At 39.1% G+C, this 17205-nt stretch overlaps 1 protein-coding gene across 1 annotated transcript in view; it reads right to left on the bottom strand.

The window, feature by feature from the left end:
• Positions 1–17205, bottom strand: part of SGCZ (sarcoglycan zeta) — a 592995-nt gene that overhangs the window by 35218 nt on the left and 540572 nt on the right. Inside the window, exon 6 of the mRNA XM_050947972.1 lies at positions 6159–6231. Within this exon, the coding sequence (XP_050803929.1) occupies positions 6159–6231 (73 nt within the window). The remainder of the gene's footprint in view (positions 1–6158; positions 6232–17205) is intronic.

Here is a 17205-nt window from a genome sequence, read left to right as displayed (position 1 = left end):
GTCTTGCTTACAACAATCCTGCTAATACACCCCAGAATGTTTGCTTTTTTTGCAACAATGTTACACTGTTGACTCATATTTAGCTTGTGGTCCACTGTGACCCCCAGATCCTTTACAGCAGTACTCCTGGGCACTCATTTCCCATTTTGTATGTGTGCAACTGATTGTTCCTTCCTAAATGGAGTACTTTGCATTTGTCCTTATTGAATTTCATCCTATTTACTTCAAATCATTTCTCCAGTTTGTCCAGATCATTTTGAATTTTAATCCTATCCTCCAAAGCAGTTGCAACCCCTCCCAGCTTGGTATTCACAAACTTTATAAGTTAACTTTCTATGCCATTATCTAAATCACTGATGAAGATATTGAACAGAACCAGACCCAGAACTGATCCCTGTGGGGCCCCACTCGTTATGCCCTTCCAGCATGACTAGATAACTACTCCCTGGGAATGGTTTTCTAATCTGGTTTGCACCCACCTTATAGGAGCTCCATCTAGGTTGCATTTCCCTAGTTTGTTTATGAGATGGTCATGAGAGACAGTATCAAAAGCTTTACTAAACTCAAGATATACTACATTTTACCACTTTCCCTCTATCCACAAGGCTTGCTACCCTGTTAAAGAAAGCTATCAGGAATGTTTGACACTATTTGTTTTTGACAAATCCATGCTGACTGTTACTTATCACCTTATTAGCTTCTAGTTGTTTGCAAATTGATTGCTTAATTATTTGCTCTATTATCGTTGGGGTACAGAATTTAAGCTGACTGATCTATAATTACCTGGGTTGTCCTTATTTCCTTTTTCATAGATTGGCACTATATTTGCCCTTTTCCAGTCTTCTGGAATCTCTCCCATCTTCCATGACTTTTCAAAGATATGTTTGAAGTTAAGCATGTATTTAAATGACCCCAGCACACCAGAGGAAGGTAGCAATGTTTTACAGGTGGGGGTGGGGGAAGGTGGTCAGAAACTGCTGCAAAATCATGAGGGGGGGGCAGCTTGGCAATACTGACCCATCCCCTGGGAATGTAAGGGAGAAAGGTTTTGAAAGGTGCAAGCCCTGACATTAGAATCCCTCTCTCCAGGCAGGAAGCAAGGCAGCCCCACCCTCCCTCCCCTCAAGGTGACAAATATCAGATTTGGTTAGGACCTGCTGTGGGCATTGCATTAGTTGCTCCTTTTTCAGTGGGGGGTGGGAAGGAATTTTCCCTCATCATCAGATTGGGCTAGATGGAGTGTTTTTTTTGTTTGTTTTTTTTGCACTTTCCCCACAGCGGGTATTAGGGAGGACTTACTATGGTGAGGAAGAAAGGAGGTTAGGCTGTATGTTGCAACTCATTTTGTAAGTGTGGGTCAGATGTCTGGTGTAGGTACTCCATAGGGAAGGCATCCATTGACCAGATAAATGGCCTGGTAAAGGACTTACAAAGAGGTGCTGGTTAAAATAATGGACTGGGGTGGGGAAATTGAGGCGCTTAAGATTGGTATGGCACAGAGCCAACTCCCATTCTTATAGCCCACCTTAACACTGCTACAACGTGGGTGAATGGTAGGGTCCAAGCCATGGCCTGGCAGGGGGACCTGGATGGAAAATGAAGGGGGCTGGTGGAAGCCCCAAGTAGTTATTTGAATGAACATGGAATTATCTGCACCATGCACTTTTATCTGCCAGTAGTCCCAGATATCTAATAATAAAGTTGTGATCTGATTCAATCCATATCAGTTGTCTCCTGTCCTTCTTTTGGTATAGCTGAATTGTTGGATTGGAACCGAAGTGCTCAGTACCTTGCACAGTTGAGCTTTGAGACACAACAGCACTCTGAGAGTAGCAGCTAATGTCTCAAACCTCCTAGTCAGGCCAGAGAGGAGTATCATGAAGTGCAATGACCTTAAAAAGAGGATGGGATTTCAATTGGCTCTGCTAATAGGTTTACTTAATTGTCACTGAGCATTCTCAGAACTGATTTTTCAATAGCTTAGAACCTTAGTATTTAAGTGAGGACTATAGCATACTGCATTTCATGTGTTAGCTGTTTCTGTTAAAGGCCTGTGACCAAAAAAGTACAGGTTTTTTTTTTTGTAGCATTTGAAGAAGTGTATATTTCTCACTCTTTGATCTTTTAAAACAGCAGAAAGGATTTGGGCCATATTTTTTCAAAGAATAGTCATCTCTGGGCTTGGACAAAGGGTCCTAAATATCAATACAAGAGGTGAATGTTTTTGAAAAATGCAAGCATATAAAAACAGGGGCATATAACGGCAGCTGTACTGTACATGAGTATCATAGATTATTAGAGTTGGAAGGGACCTCAGGAGATCATCTAGTCCAACCCCCTGCTCAAAGCAGGGCCAATCCCTAAATGGCCCCCTCAGGGATTGAGCTCACAACCCTAGGTTTAGCAGGCCAATGCTCAAACCACTGAGCTATCCCTCCCCCCTCTTTGTCAATCTTAAAAAAAGGTCAGAACTAACAGGTGCCTGTCATACTAACCAGGGAAAATGGAGCATACAGGAGGACATGGTAATGGTGTGCACACCTCCCCCCGGTAAGTATAAAGATAAGGAAGAAGTTATTCTCACCAATTAGAGATATGATTGAAAAATGGATTTGTATCAACACAAAAACATGTCAGTTTAAGTACAGAATATCTGAAGGCGAGATCAACTTGGAAAAGAAACCAGTTTGTGAAAAAAGTCAGAGAATGAGAAAGTCATTAAAATCCTTCTGGTCATAGCTTGAGGGACTAGCAATAGTTCATAGCCATTAATGTTCTACAAAAAAAACAAAACAAAACAAATTTTAAAAGCAGGGGCTTGGACTGTCTCAGGCTATAGCATCTTCTCCCTTGTGTTGAAGATTGGTTTGTTAGCTTTTTCTGGATAAAGTGCATGAACAGAATATCACACCTCTCCTGCCAAATTCAAATAGCTTCTCAGCCTAGCTTCTCTCAACCTCGATCATTTCAATGACAAAACTGTGTCACCTCTTCTCTGGCCTCAAGCTTTTACAGAAAGGACACAGAGCTATGTTAGCATGCTACCTACTGCAGCCTTTTAGACAGAGGCTCTTAGAGATGTCATGTGGCTGTAGCTTTGTGGAAAACATAAAATCATTCTGTGGGATTTGTGTATCTTCGATACTGATCAGAGTCAAAATGAGATCGAATGGGCTTTATCTGTTTCTTGCTGCTTGGTCAATTTCCATCTCATTATGCCCAGCACTAGCTTTCAGGATTAGCTAATAGTTAATGGTATACTAGTCTTGACATAGAAGAAAAAAAAAAGCTATTAAATTTGATCTTCTAGTTCTCCCCAGAGGTAGAAAACAACAACAAAGTAATTTACCCCCTTATTAAGAAGGTGATTCAGGGCATAGCTATCAGCATATAACCACTGGCTGACTTTTTTGTGCATAGATATTATCCATTACTGCACCATGTTTTAATGCATTATTATCATTAAAGCCAATATTTTGGGGCTATAATCTTGGCAGTTTAGTTCCTTCACAGCATTCTTGTGAGAAAAGGTATCAACGGAAATCTGGAGATTTAATTATCAAAATGTAATTCATTTTGCTCATTCTAAAGCACGATTATTTTATTCTGCATGTTTCAGCTAATGAAAGTCAGATTCAATTATATTTTGGGCAATGGACTTGATCTAAATGGGTTTATCAGCTTTCACAAAGGATTTTAGGAAAGCCATTTGCTAGCAAAAGCTGGCTGGTTAGATTAGGAAAAACGTAAGGAAAAAACAACACAGAAGAGGGGACAAATATGCAGTTGTTTTAAAGCTGCATTGTGTACGATTTTTAAAAGGAACATTTTAATAGCAAATATTAGAGATGGGCCTAGGTCTGAACACCCTTACATTTTGGTGGGGATGACACTGTTCAGAGTATGAACCAAGCTCCAGAGTTGAATTCTGCAACCCACTCTTTTGTCTATAATGAGCTGAGCCAAACTGTCAGATTTTGAAAACAAACAAAAAAAGCCTTAATTTAGTGGGTGTCAAAATCTGGGTTCACATCCAATTTTGTAGTTCAGTCTCATCTCTAGTAAACATGGTCATAATTTTACCTTCTAGGTTCAGTGGTGGATTTTGCTGTATATACAAGGTCATTATTTAGTAAATTGTCCAGTATCTTCTATGCTAGACTAAAATATATTGTCAGCTTTCATAAAATCCTAATTCCAGAGGTTGATAACTTCACTTTGTTTAGATGACTTCATAGGTTTCAAATGCAATAACCCTGAACCCTAATGAATACATAGCAGTGAACATTTGGGGGTAGCTGGCAGAACATAATACATATTCAATAAATGAAGAATAAAATAATTTAATTGTAAATTAATGCTGTTAGCCTAAAATGTTATGTGCACAGTAGGAGTTATTTCAGTTTCATAAATGTCTTATTTGATGATGATTGGTGCTGAATCATCCTCCTGTGTGTTGTCTCTAAAGCAATCTGATGTTGGAAGAGGGGAAGGCTAGCTGAAGAAAGTTGAGGCATTCCCATTAATTGCAGCACATGTGATAACAAATGATTTAAGGGAATGGTTGGTTTGGCAGCTATTCAGTGGGAAGGAGAAGCATGGAAAAGAGAAATGCCAAAAGAGAACTAGGGTTGGTAGCAGACTGCAATGTAGATGCGAGTTTGCAATGGGTTGTGATGGCAAATAAAGGATAGTGAAATTTGCATACACAAAGGCATCAGGGAGATTACAGCCATACTCAAATGAACCCTTAAGATCACACCCAGAATACTGCATGCTCACAAAGTACATCTGCTTCTATCCTCCATATTCTTTAAGGTGGCAAAAGTACCACTTCTCCCTCACATGAGACTGTTGTTGCTGGTTGTGCAACTTGTGTTTTCTCTTCTGTCTCTGCTGCTCTCCTGACTGTTAGTAATCCTGCCACCTAGTTACTGTAGACAACAACTACTTTTAACAACAGACAACAGCCTGTGGCAGGGGGGCTGGAGGAAGAGTGTTGCACACTCTGGAGCACCCCCCCACACCAAGCCTTACATTAAGTTTAAAATGTTCTGTTTAAATGTTCAATTTTGGTCAGACCCTTCCATTTTCTGACAGAGAGAGAACAAACATAAAGGCTCCAATCCTGCATGCTGTATGGCTATGCAGAGCCTCACTGAAGTCAATGTTAGGTTGAGGATTCTTTAAAATGCATGGAGGAGGCCTCATCTAAGCTCCTTCTGGAAGCCGGTGAACAGCTTGGCATTGTAAATGTTGCTAGGCAGGCTAACGAGAAGAGTTTATAATGTGCAGAAAACATGGAAGAGTTGCAGTAAACTTTGATGTAAGAAAAACTAGGAAAGATCACAAACAATCCTTAGATTCTAGTATGATTGTTTGTTTCACATTTAAATTTCATCTTTCCATCATTTAGTGTAAATTAATACCTACCACTGAAATAACATATACACTTTATGAAAAGACTTCCATTGGCAAGTCATTCTGAATTATATTTTTCTTGGTCTTATAGACTCTTTAGTAAACTTTAGATTTTCTCCTTTTACAATTTTCTTATGCATACACATCCATATACACATACAACCATCTCAGAATGACTTTGAATACATTTTGAGAGGTAGACTGGCTTACTTCAAAATATATTCCTAAAGAAAAAGAAAAAAAAAACCTTTAAAAAACCCACAGAAGTATTACATGAAGGACAAACCTGAGGCTGTTTACTTTCTGTTGACATTTTAGCTTTTATCTCCTGCAATAGCTCATAAACAAACAAGACCTGGGCTTCATGCTGCTAGACAGCACTGTATTAAACTGGCCTTTAAAAAAAAAAAAAAAAAAAGATTGTTCCAAAAAGTATAGTGTGTGTACGAACCCCAAACTTGATGATTAAGATTAGTTTGGCACTGGAGAAAGTTACATTATAAAAAGTAACAGGGTTGCATATCATTTGTGATAAAGGATATTTTTCTCTCTGACTGTAGTATATCTGTTATGAAGTCTGTGGGTGCTTTAGATATATGAGGAACAGGTCAATAGAATACATATAAATGAATGGCCTAAATGATATCAATTACTTTATAAATAAAAAATAAAAATCAAGATTTCTTAATTGGTGTTGGGAAAAAATAAATTTTAAGCAACTCTTAACAAACACCTACTTGAGGTCTTGGGAAGGTTCTGCTCTGATATGGGGTGTCTCCACAGAGTGCCCAAACACTGCCCCTTCTGTGCCTAAAATAAATACATAAATAAAATACAGTACAATTATACTGGAAAACAAAAACACATTCAATTCTAGAACGATCAATCAACATTCTAGGATAAAATACTTGGTTGATTCATTTGTTTATGCTTCTGCATCTCATTATCAATATGCTTTCTTCAGATTCAACTTTTTTAGCATTAAAGAAAACGTTATTGCTTATGCCAAAATCTGTATTGAGAGTACTAGAAATTGCAGTCATCTATATATATCCATAGAAGGACGTTAACATAAATAATGGAAGTCCAAACTTTCCAGCACTCATGTGCCCATCAGGGTATCCATCTCAACGCTTTTGGAGAAATCATGTTAAAGGTCAACATTTTAAAAAAGATAAAGAACATAAGTTTGAATAACAAAAAGCTATGGTCAAACTTTCAGAAGTGTCCAGTAATTTTATGTGCCTCAGATTTTGTGTCTAACTTGAGATATCTTGTACCTGGTCTTCAATGGTTTTGAAAATGCACAGCTCCCTTATTCTTCTGAAGATACCAACTATTTTGAATCTCATCACCCTTTTCATGACTTACATTCCCTTGCCAAGAGACACCGGCTCACTAATTTACAGATGACAACATTTCTGAAATGGCCACTAATTCTGAAAGCTTCATTATTGGATGTCCAACAAGAGACACCCTGGTGTGTGTTGCTGAGCACCCAAAAACTGAGGCATACAGAATAAAGTGAATATTTCTGAAGACTTAATTTATATAAGCATCTATAATTTCAGATGCTTATACAAAGCTTAAAGTATAAGAATATTTTACCATTTTGAGTCAAAACTGGGTTTTTATGAAAAATGGGGTTTAATTAAATGAAATTTTTCACAAAAAGAATCTACTTTCCATGAAAACATTTTGACTTTTCATTTAAAACTGAGAAAAAATAACTTTTGGTTTTCAAACCAAATTTTTCTTTTGCAACAAAAAGCAGAAAGTTTCTGAAAAAAAGCATCTCTCCCCTCCATTTTTGGGGTAGTTCTTTTAACTAACAAGCTTAAATAATACACTGATCTGTTCCCAAATGGATTGATCTTTTCTATACTTAATCTTCTATCGGTCTAGACTGTGGATATAAACTGTGCACAGGCAGCCTGACCCACAGTCTGGCAGTGGGTTCTTTATTTGGAGCGCCTGTCACATTTCCACATTTCTAAGTGCAAGGAGTGGCAGCAGATAGGCATAACTGACTCTTGCTGCAGAATAAGTCACTCAGCTTGGTCTCTGGAGAACAGACCCACACCACACTAGGCTGGGTGTTTCTTGCACACATGCTCAGGCCATATGTGAGACTGGGAAGGAATTTCTCCTCAGGTTAGATGAGCAAAACCTCTGGGCTTTTTTGATGTTTCTCTGCAGCATGTTTGTGTGGATCGCTTGCCAGGATTATCTGGGTACCTCTCATTTAATCATTTCCCTGTCAATGCAGAAGCCTCAGGTACTGGTGAACCTTAGTCCTTTCTATTCTGTGACTGTGGCACATAATTGTGTAATTTCCTGTGGGTCTCATTTACTTTTGGTCTCATTTCCATTGCCAGGTGTAGTATGTCGTTACTTGGGGTGTTGGTGGCCTTTGATATGCAGGAAGTTAGATTAGATGATCTAGTGGTTGCTTCTGGCCTTAAACTCTATGACTCTAGGAGTGTAATGTACCTCTACAATTAATAGGGGATCAAAGATGGAGAAACAGGCAGACTGACTGGCTGTCTCTAGAAAAGAATCTGCTGCTGAAGGCAAGATATGGTGGTTGCTACAGGGTTGGCCCTCAAGCAAACATTTTCAATCATCTAAAACAATCATGTGCTTACACAAAAGGTTCAGATTTGTTTGAGATTTGAGGGAATGTTCAGTGAAATTCTTATTTTATCCAAACTAGTTTTCCCATCTCAGATAATTAATAATTTCAAAACAAAGATGCAAAATTTGACAATTTTTTCCACTTTAAGTCTTTCTTTAAAACATACTGAAGAAATTTTGCATCATTTAATAAACATCCCATTAAAGCAAAAAAGGCTGTTTGCAAGGTGGGAATAATCAGGAATGTAATAAGAAGGCTAAGAGGACAGATACTGACTCTCAGACAAAAGTTCCATAAAACTGGTATTATTCTTTACTCTGAGACACAGAGACACATATAACAGACATTTATATGACTAACTTTATGTATTTTAGTAGATAGCAATACCAAACATATATTGTTAGACATTCAGAAGATTAGGCCTTTTTTTGAGAATATATCGATATCTATTTTTGTTTATTGCCTTTGTATTAGAGCCACATTTTATTTTTGTTACCCATTCTTTCTACAAATTTTCTGTCATTGTTACTAAATCAACAGCCATGTGTCTATAAGCTCTCTCTCCCCTTTTTAAGATGGAATAGTGGAGTCTGTGTAATAAAAACAGATTTGATGCTATGCCATAAAGATGTCCTCACTAGACCACTGACAATAAAATGGAAATGAAATACATGAAATTAATACATTTCCACTCACCCTATATTACTAGAAATAGGGCTGAGGAGAATGTCCAATATCCTAATGCCTGATCATTAAATCTCCTAGGATTAAATACTGTACTTTAAATTGTTTCTGATATTTCTTTATTTTTGACCACTACTCTTTTGTACATACATACACAAACATAGCTTTTTAAAAATCTTATTAAATAATTGTAGAGATACAATGAACAGTACAGATATATCACTCTAGATGTAACAATATTTTAAACACTTTGCTGAACTAAACTATGATAAGATTCAGAAAACAGCTCTAGACAGCAGATTAAAGAACAAAGAGAACTGAAATGGGATCTACATTATTTTAACATTTTGCAATGATAGAAGGAAAATGTCCTCAACTTGAAGCCTCAGATAAAACTGAAGGATGGTGTTGATTTCCTTGGCTAAAAATGATGGTAGTTATTCTTCTTCTAAAAGCTGCTTCCCCAGGAGTTTTTTTCTGAAATGGTTGATGCTACTGTGGTTAACAGAGAGAGGGGACGTAGGGAGGTCTAATGGGCTGTAATAGCAGCAGGTATCAATATGCCTGAGATAGCTTTAATCTTGCTAGCTTGGCTACTGACAGTATAGCCACAGCAGTCCAGACCTCAGCATGGATTAAAGCTCTAGGCTTTCATCTCCAGAGATGTAAATGTTGTAAATCATTATTTAGGTCACAGTGAAAACCAGTTTGGTGGATTCATCGCAGCTGCTAATTTTTTAAAATGTTACAAAAAATAATTAGTGGGGCAAATCCACTTGAACCACCAAACCCAGCTGACTACTGTAGAGATCTATAGGAAAGGTGAGGGAGAAATCTTCCTTCAACACCTCAGAACATGAACAATGCTGCAGTATGGAATCTACTCTCTTGTTTGGAGTAGTCTTTGCAAGCCTAGTACTGTCAGTAGACAGGGATGAGGGGAAGAGATGGACTCGAGCATCTGCATAGTGATAACTTCTCCAGCTACACTCTTATGCTGCCTTGCTCTCAAAATCTATATCCTGGCTCCACACGTAGTGCCATGAAAGGAACTCTTGCGGAGCTGGATTCCTTGCCACAAAGAGGGTGCTTCCTACATATCCTCAGTTCCTCCGCACATCCTGGCCAGCAAAGCTGCACACATTTCACATCCAAGGGGCCTTCTGCAGCTGTGAAGATGGGAACAAGACCTGAACTCATCAGAAAATTGTGCACAGTTTAGAACAACCATCAGTTTCTACTTATGGGAGGCCCAAAATTATAGTAACAGAGGATGTGGGAAGTCAAGATTGAGGTGCTTAGGGGAAGCTTGAACAAACCATCTCCATACCAAGGGCCATACTTTACTCATATTCTATTGCGTGTGCAAAGCTATCACAGACAATTCTGTGCAAAGAACAAGAATAGAACACTGGCTCAAAGGCAACATTCATAATTTTTCAATTTCATGAGTACTTTTGCTTATGAATTGAGATCCCCTCCCTCATAATACAGATTTGTTAAAAGGCAAATCCATTACACAATCAGAGAGCTTTAACATGAAGACAACTAAACCAAGCAAATTTTAAATTTTAGCACTGGGGACTAAATAGAATCCTTAAAGACACAACTAACGTTCAAAGAGGGATGTGTTTTTCTTTACCTTCAGGAACATAATCCCACATACCTTTCTTCTCTCTTTCTCTCAAGAAAGTAAAGTATAACTAGTTTTATAACAAGTTCTTGATCCTCAGAAATGTGTCATTCTGCTCACCAGGGAAATACAAGTACATATTCCTTACTCCCTAGTGGAAGAGATGTGTTCACATATATATTATCTTGTTTTTAGCAAGAAAGGTGAAAAAGATCAGTCCTTCAAAATCTACTGATATACTTCCTATGATAAAAAAAACAAGATTAAGAAAAACTCAAAGAACTAGGATAACAACTACAAATACCTTATTACCAGAAGCTAAAAAGAAGAGGAGAGTGCATAATATTGTATAAAGCTATCATGTTTTAGGTATCTTTTCTCTCATCCATGTGTATGGGGAATGTTTGGTGGATAACTCCCATTAGTATTATAGGAACTATATGTAAATCCCCTCCAGTCATTGATGGCTCCTATCTCCACCCTTTACTATAATATGACATTAGAAATGTGTGTGCCTATGAATATTACATGCTTTATCATAAATCATACCTATAATGTAAAAGTCTGATTGGTTTTCTGAAGATAAATTGGGATAAATAGGAAGAAACGTACATTTCTTATATTCTAAAGATTTGTCCTCAAGAATAAACCAAAGGATATTTTAGTGCTACTTGTTTTACTTAGAGGTAAAATATGTGTCTTCTTTTAATGGATTGTGAAAGCTGCTTTATCTGGTACCCAAGCTCACAAGAACTGACAATATGAATGAGTGAGTTAAAAAAAACGATGAAAATTTAAATGTCACACAGAGAAAAATTCTTTGTCAGAATAAGGGAAGTCCTTTTAAAATTTCCTAAAGTTAATTCAAAATAAGGATTATTTTGTCTCTCAGTGACTGAAACTTGACAGGAATGGATATCTCTGGAAAGAGAGGCAAATCTAATGAAAATCCAAGATAGACTACAGTTTCACTTCCATAAACTTATAGAATAGGAACCAAGATTTACACTGAAAATGAAAATCTTGACAGAGATTAATCCATATAAAAACTAGAACCTTTTAGCCCTGTCAAGTATACTGCAAAGTGATGTAGATAGGGTACTGAATTCAATGGAACATGACAGAGAATGGATAACAATAATAAGTGAACCTTTCAGAGGAAATAAAATAGAGCAGGGCCACTTGGAGGGGCAATTTGCCCCAGACCCCGGGCTCCGCAGGGGCCCCCAAGAGAATGGCTGAGGCTCCCGCTCTGGCCTGACCCCACCCCTCTCCTGGAGCCTCAGCACATCCAGGAGCTTCCCTGAACAGTTGCAGCGTCTCTCCAGCGGGGCTTGAACTCCGCCCCGCTCAGAGCTGCATGGTAAGGGGGCAGGGCGTTGAGCTCAGGCCCCGCTGGAGCTCGCAGCCCCGCCCCCTCACCACGAGGCTCTGAGAGGGGAGGAGCTCAGGCCCCGCAGGAGGCAAGCTGCACCGCTGTTCAGGGACGCTACTGGATACAACGTGCTGAGGCTCAGGCTGATAGAGGGAGCCGGGGGTAAGAGGCTGGGGTTGGGGAAATGGGGATTGGATAAAGGGCAGGGAGACCTGGGGACAGCCAGGGGACAGAGAGGGGGAAGAGGTTGGGCAGGCAGTAATGGAACAGGGAATGGGGGGGGGGTTGGATTGTGGCATTTCAGGGGGTCTGTCAGGACTCAGTGGGGGGGTGAGTAGGGGTTGGGACAGTCAGGGACAGGGAGCAGGGGTGGGGTCCTGGGGTGGTGGTGATGGGGTCTCTGGGGGATGGTGAGGGAACAAGGAGCAGGATGGGTCAGGGATTCTGAGGCAGGTGGGCAGTTGGGGGGCAGGAAGTGGGTGGGGGTCAGATAGGAGGCAGGGCCAGGCTGCTTGGAAGACACAGCCTTCCCTATCCTAAAGCTCATTCAGCAGTTTGAGGCTTGCAGAAGAGCCAAGCTGTTAGCTTTTCCATTAGGACTACCATCCCTTTCACTTCTCAAATGCCAAATTATAGTCTATATTTAATTTCAGTGCCATAGGGAGATTCATGTCAGGGGAGGGTAGCTTCATTTAAAATTAGCCACTGGGGGAGGGATCACATGAGAAGAGCAATATCCTATACCACCTACCTCCTTCCCAACCCTACCAAGTGAGACTCCCTTAACCATCCATTCCCTGAGGCTCCAGAGGGGTTAATTCAGTGGTTCTCAAACTTTTGTCCTGGTGACCCCTTTCACATAGCAAACTTCTGAATGCGACACCCCCCACCCCCATAAATTGAAAAAACTTTTTTATATATTTAACACTATTATAAATGCTGGAGGCAAAGCGGGGTTTGAGGTGGAAGCTGACAGCTTGCGACCCCCAGTAATAATCTCGTGACTCCGTGAGGGGTCCCAACCCCCAGTTTGAGAACCCCTGGGTTAATTTAATTTTAGCACCCTGTGTCCATTCACTTGCTTGTGCTATTTTGAGCATTTCAGTTTTCACAACGTAGGCTCATCCCAGCTTCTGGAACAAGCTCAAATGCTCAGTTCGTGGAGTATGTACATAGGCTATACTAAAGACAAACCCACAGTAGCCATTTCCAGTTTGTGAGGGACCCCATGGAGCCAGTCTCTAGGAAACAGATAAATGCATGGAGGTTAAGTCCATTAATGGCTATTAGCCAGGATGGGTAACGAATGATGGCCCTAGCCTCTGTTTGTCAGAGGGTGGAGATAGATGGCAGGAGAGAGATCACTTGATCATTATCTGTTAGGTTTACTCCCTCTGGGGCAGTTGGCATTGGCCATTGTTGGTAGACAGGATACTGGGCTGGATCGACCTTTGGTTTGACCCAGTATGGCTGTTCTTATGTTCTAAGCTAAATGAACCCAAAGTTATGAAGACAGATATGAGTCAAGGAAACCAGCAGAATATCAGAAACCTGGAAAAATCTCTGACTGGATGGGCTCAGGCGTTTGGTCACAAGCTTGGGTGGTTCAAAGTTTTGGATATTTTTTAAGCAGAATTTTTTTTATTGTTTCTTTAAACAATCAAACACAGCAAGCAGCAAATATCTGGCCACACACTTCTGAAACTCCAACCCATATGCAGGTTTTGGCAGACTAACTTCAGCTTTTGAATTAAAAAAAAATACAACAAATTTTGAAGGAAAGCAGACATTGTCAGTTATTTTTTTCTACTGTTTAAAACCCCCTAGTTTTCGATCCAAAAACAGTTTTCACAGAAAATATTTGTCCAACCCTTTTAATGAGCTTCAGTGCCTTTTAGCACTAGCTGATACTGAGAACCAGTGATACCTTGTAAAGAAGTTTTCTTAAAACTGGGTTTGTGCCAAGATGCAGAAGGTTTATTTTCCCAGGGCCATCTGTGGCGGGGGAGCAAGTGGGGCAATTTGCCCGGGCCCTGCAGGGGCCCCCACGAGAACATAGTATTGCATTTTTTTTATGGAAGGGGCCCCCAAAATTACTTTGCCCCAGACCCCCTGAATCCTCTGGCCAGCCCTGGCACTGAGTAAGGTGCAAAGGAGGTAAAAGCAAAATCACAAGTATGAGTGGAATTACTGTCAACTCCAGCTCTGGAAAAGAATGAGTTAATAACACAACCGACTTCATTTAGAAAAAAGCATCTCCCCCGGCCCCTCCACAACAGCCTAATGGACAATACAGATAATCTACACAGAAACACTAAAAGAAGTTAAAGCAACCTGAGGCAGAATGGATGTAAGGAAAGAAATCCCCAGTATACACAGAGATTTTAAAAGAGATTTCTCTGACAGAGAGCACAGCACAAATCATATTAATCCTAATTCAGTACAAGTAAGAACTAGTCATGCATTCCCAATTTGTATTTCCCTGAAACTATGGAAACTGAAAATGTATACTTAGACTGACTGTTGTAAACTACTTACTTCTGCTCAATTTACTACTTACTGATTTGCAGCTTTTGGAGAATGACAAGTTTCATTAACACATCTGGAAATATAAAGTTGATGTTTGGTAGTGGATAATATTATCTCATTCATGTGCTCTTGGAGAAAAGATGTTGGTTGATTTAGGCACAACCAGCAAGCTATGGCTCATTAGTTCTCAAAAGAAGTTTGGTGGCATTCAGTGCCTTACTAGTAGACTAGCAATTAAAGGGCCAGATCCTGCATTATTGATTTCCCTGTGAATATTGTATAAGAACCAGATTAAAGAACAGTGAAGTAATTAAAGGTTTATGAATGAAAATAATCCAAGAGCACCATGCCATTTAATAAAACTAAATGAAGATTGAGTGAGATAGAACAACTAGTTCTAGAAGAAGTTGTGGCAGAAGCATCAACCAATACAAAAAAACAAGTAAGTTCTTGACCTGATGGCATACCAGCAGAAGAATGGAAGTGTAAATAAGCATGACTATATTGGCACAACCGTTTAATTTCATCATGAAGCCTGAGAAGATGCCTGATTTGTAGAGAAAATAAATATTAGTACCAATATTTAAAAGAAAAAAAGACAAACAAGACTGTGGTAACTATCACAGCATTAAACTCATGGAGCTACACAATGAAGATCTGGGAGAAAGTTATTGATAAGAGACTATGAAGAGAAATAAAGATCAGTGGCAATCAGTTTGGATTTATGTCAGGCAAGTGAACAATGGATGCTCTCTCTGCATTAGGATTGCTTGTGGAAGGCCAGTCAATATCTAAGGTACAGAAGTTTAAGTATGATAATACAGGATAATTGTGAACTCCATGATGAATTTATAAGAGAACAGGAAAGATGGACCAAATGGAACAAAGTGAGTAGAGTGATCTGTCATAGCAGAATACCTATCAAATTAAAAACTAAAATCTACAAGATGGTAATTAGGCTGCACTTTCGTATGCCTCCAAATTCTGGGCACTGAGGAAGAGACAGGAGATGAAAATGGGAAGACAAACACTTGGCGTTACAAGGATGGACCATGTTTGGAATGAACAAATTAGTGAAGATGGTATCAATCATAAAGAAGCTGAGGGAATCCAGGCTTAAATGTTTTGGGCACATGAAAAGAAGATTGGAAGAATATACAGAAAAATAAGTTATTAAACTTAAAAATGGAGGGTGAGAGAAGGGTTGGAAGAACCAAAACTAGATGAATAGATATCATACAAAAGGACTAGATTAACTGCAGAGTTTCCAAGGAACTGCTTCAAGACAGATTGGAATGGAGAATGACTCAGAGTGCTGAGTCTCTAGAGATGGGACAAAGTTTAGACCAAGATGACACTGGATTTTGTGTATTAAAAGAATGCAGGGTTACACCTAAAGTAAATGAAAACAGGAACCTGAAAGCCAGTTAAATTATTCATTGTGAATAAAGGGCTAGATACTGGCACTGTCTTGCCTGCTTTCCACTTCTTTTGCACCACAGAGCATAGTGAAAGATGACTTAATTGGAAACTAGTGGATTCTCCTAATATAGGAAGGGAGGTTGTGATGCCCTGAAGAGTGCCATCCTCTCCGGCTGTGAACTTGTTCTAGGCTTTCCGAAAATATTAAAGAACACATGGCAATGGTTTTCTACACCCCAAAGGCTAGCCTTGTCACAATCTTGTCAGAATCTGTAAGGAAAGTCAGAATAACTTGTGATCTTTAGGTATCAATGGCAGACTTTCAGTCCTAGTGATCAATGCATCAGTTACATTCTCAACTATCATCTTAAAGAAGAGCTAGAAACTTACTTTTAAAAAAGGTGAGATTCTCCTTTATTTTTTAGCTCTCCCAAATAAGAGGAGATCCTTAAAAAGGGCTGTTCTGATACATTATCTGTAGATATCTATGAAAGAAACTGGCACATTCAAGGAAAAATAGATTTCCCAAGTTTAATTTCAGAGGGGAGCAATACATTTCATCCTGTTATCCCTGTGTTGAGCCCAATAATTTCTGTTAGACCAAAACATAACTTTCAGAAAAGCATCCGCTCTTGCTCTGAAAGCATCAAAAGATGAAGAATCCACCACTTCCATTGGTAAGAGAACTTTATCAAATGCTAGTCTCGTGTATATATTAGGATGTAGTACCAGTTTGTCCTGCTGAGTTTAAAGAAAAGGCTGTAAAATCTTCGTTATGGTGGAAGCTTGACATTTAATTCAAAGAGTTTGTAACAGGTAAAAAGCATCCACAGTCTAACTTTCAAAGAGAAATAGGAGTAATTAATCAGGATTGCTTTGCCATTGCAAGGACCTTGAAATTACAGTCTTTATGCTCTAAAAGGTTTAATTAAGATGGAAAAGCTTAATAATTTTTGTATTATGTGTTGAGAGTTAACCTTATTTGTCACTCTCTCCACAGGATCAGGCATTCTCCTATGGACTATAACATGAGAAGGCTTGATTAATGCTACATCAAACACAGGAATATGCAACTAATCAGAAACAGTACATCAAGGCATCATTTAAGAACACATTCATTTGACTTAGTATTTAAAAAAAGAAAAGAAAAAAGTGAGATATTTTTATTATGAGTTTAAGGCAAAAGTAAAGTGTAGCTTTTGGACCAAATGCAGCTTGTACAGTCCTACAGAAAATGTCACCACTGCCTTTATTTTAATACAGGATCCAGCACAAAATTCAGCCAGCCTGCTTGGATCAAGTCCGCATGCTGGAACCAGCAGTTTCTACAGGTTGCACTTGCCTAGTAAAAATTAGTTAAACTGCACCATTTTACACAAATAAGGTTGTAGTGATTCGTCAGCCTCATCGCCAGTAGACAGTGTAACCCCCTAAGTGGCCAAAATTTAAATGACTAAATTTAAGTTTTGCTGGTCACATGACCCTGATGCAGGCGTATCATCA

This window comes from Gopherus flavomarginatus, chromosome 3 (genome assembly GCF_025201925.1).
Source record: "Gopherus flavomarginatus isolate rGopFla2 chromosome 3, rGopFla2.mat.asm, whole genome shotgun sequence".
Taxonomy (NCBI): Eukaryota; Metazoa; Chordata; order Testudines; family Testudinidae; genus Gopherus; species Gopherus flavomarginatus.
Note: the sequence above shows the minus strand (reverse complement) of the source record. Positions and strands in the feature narration are given on the sequence as shown.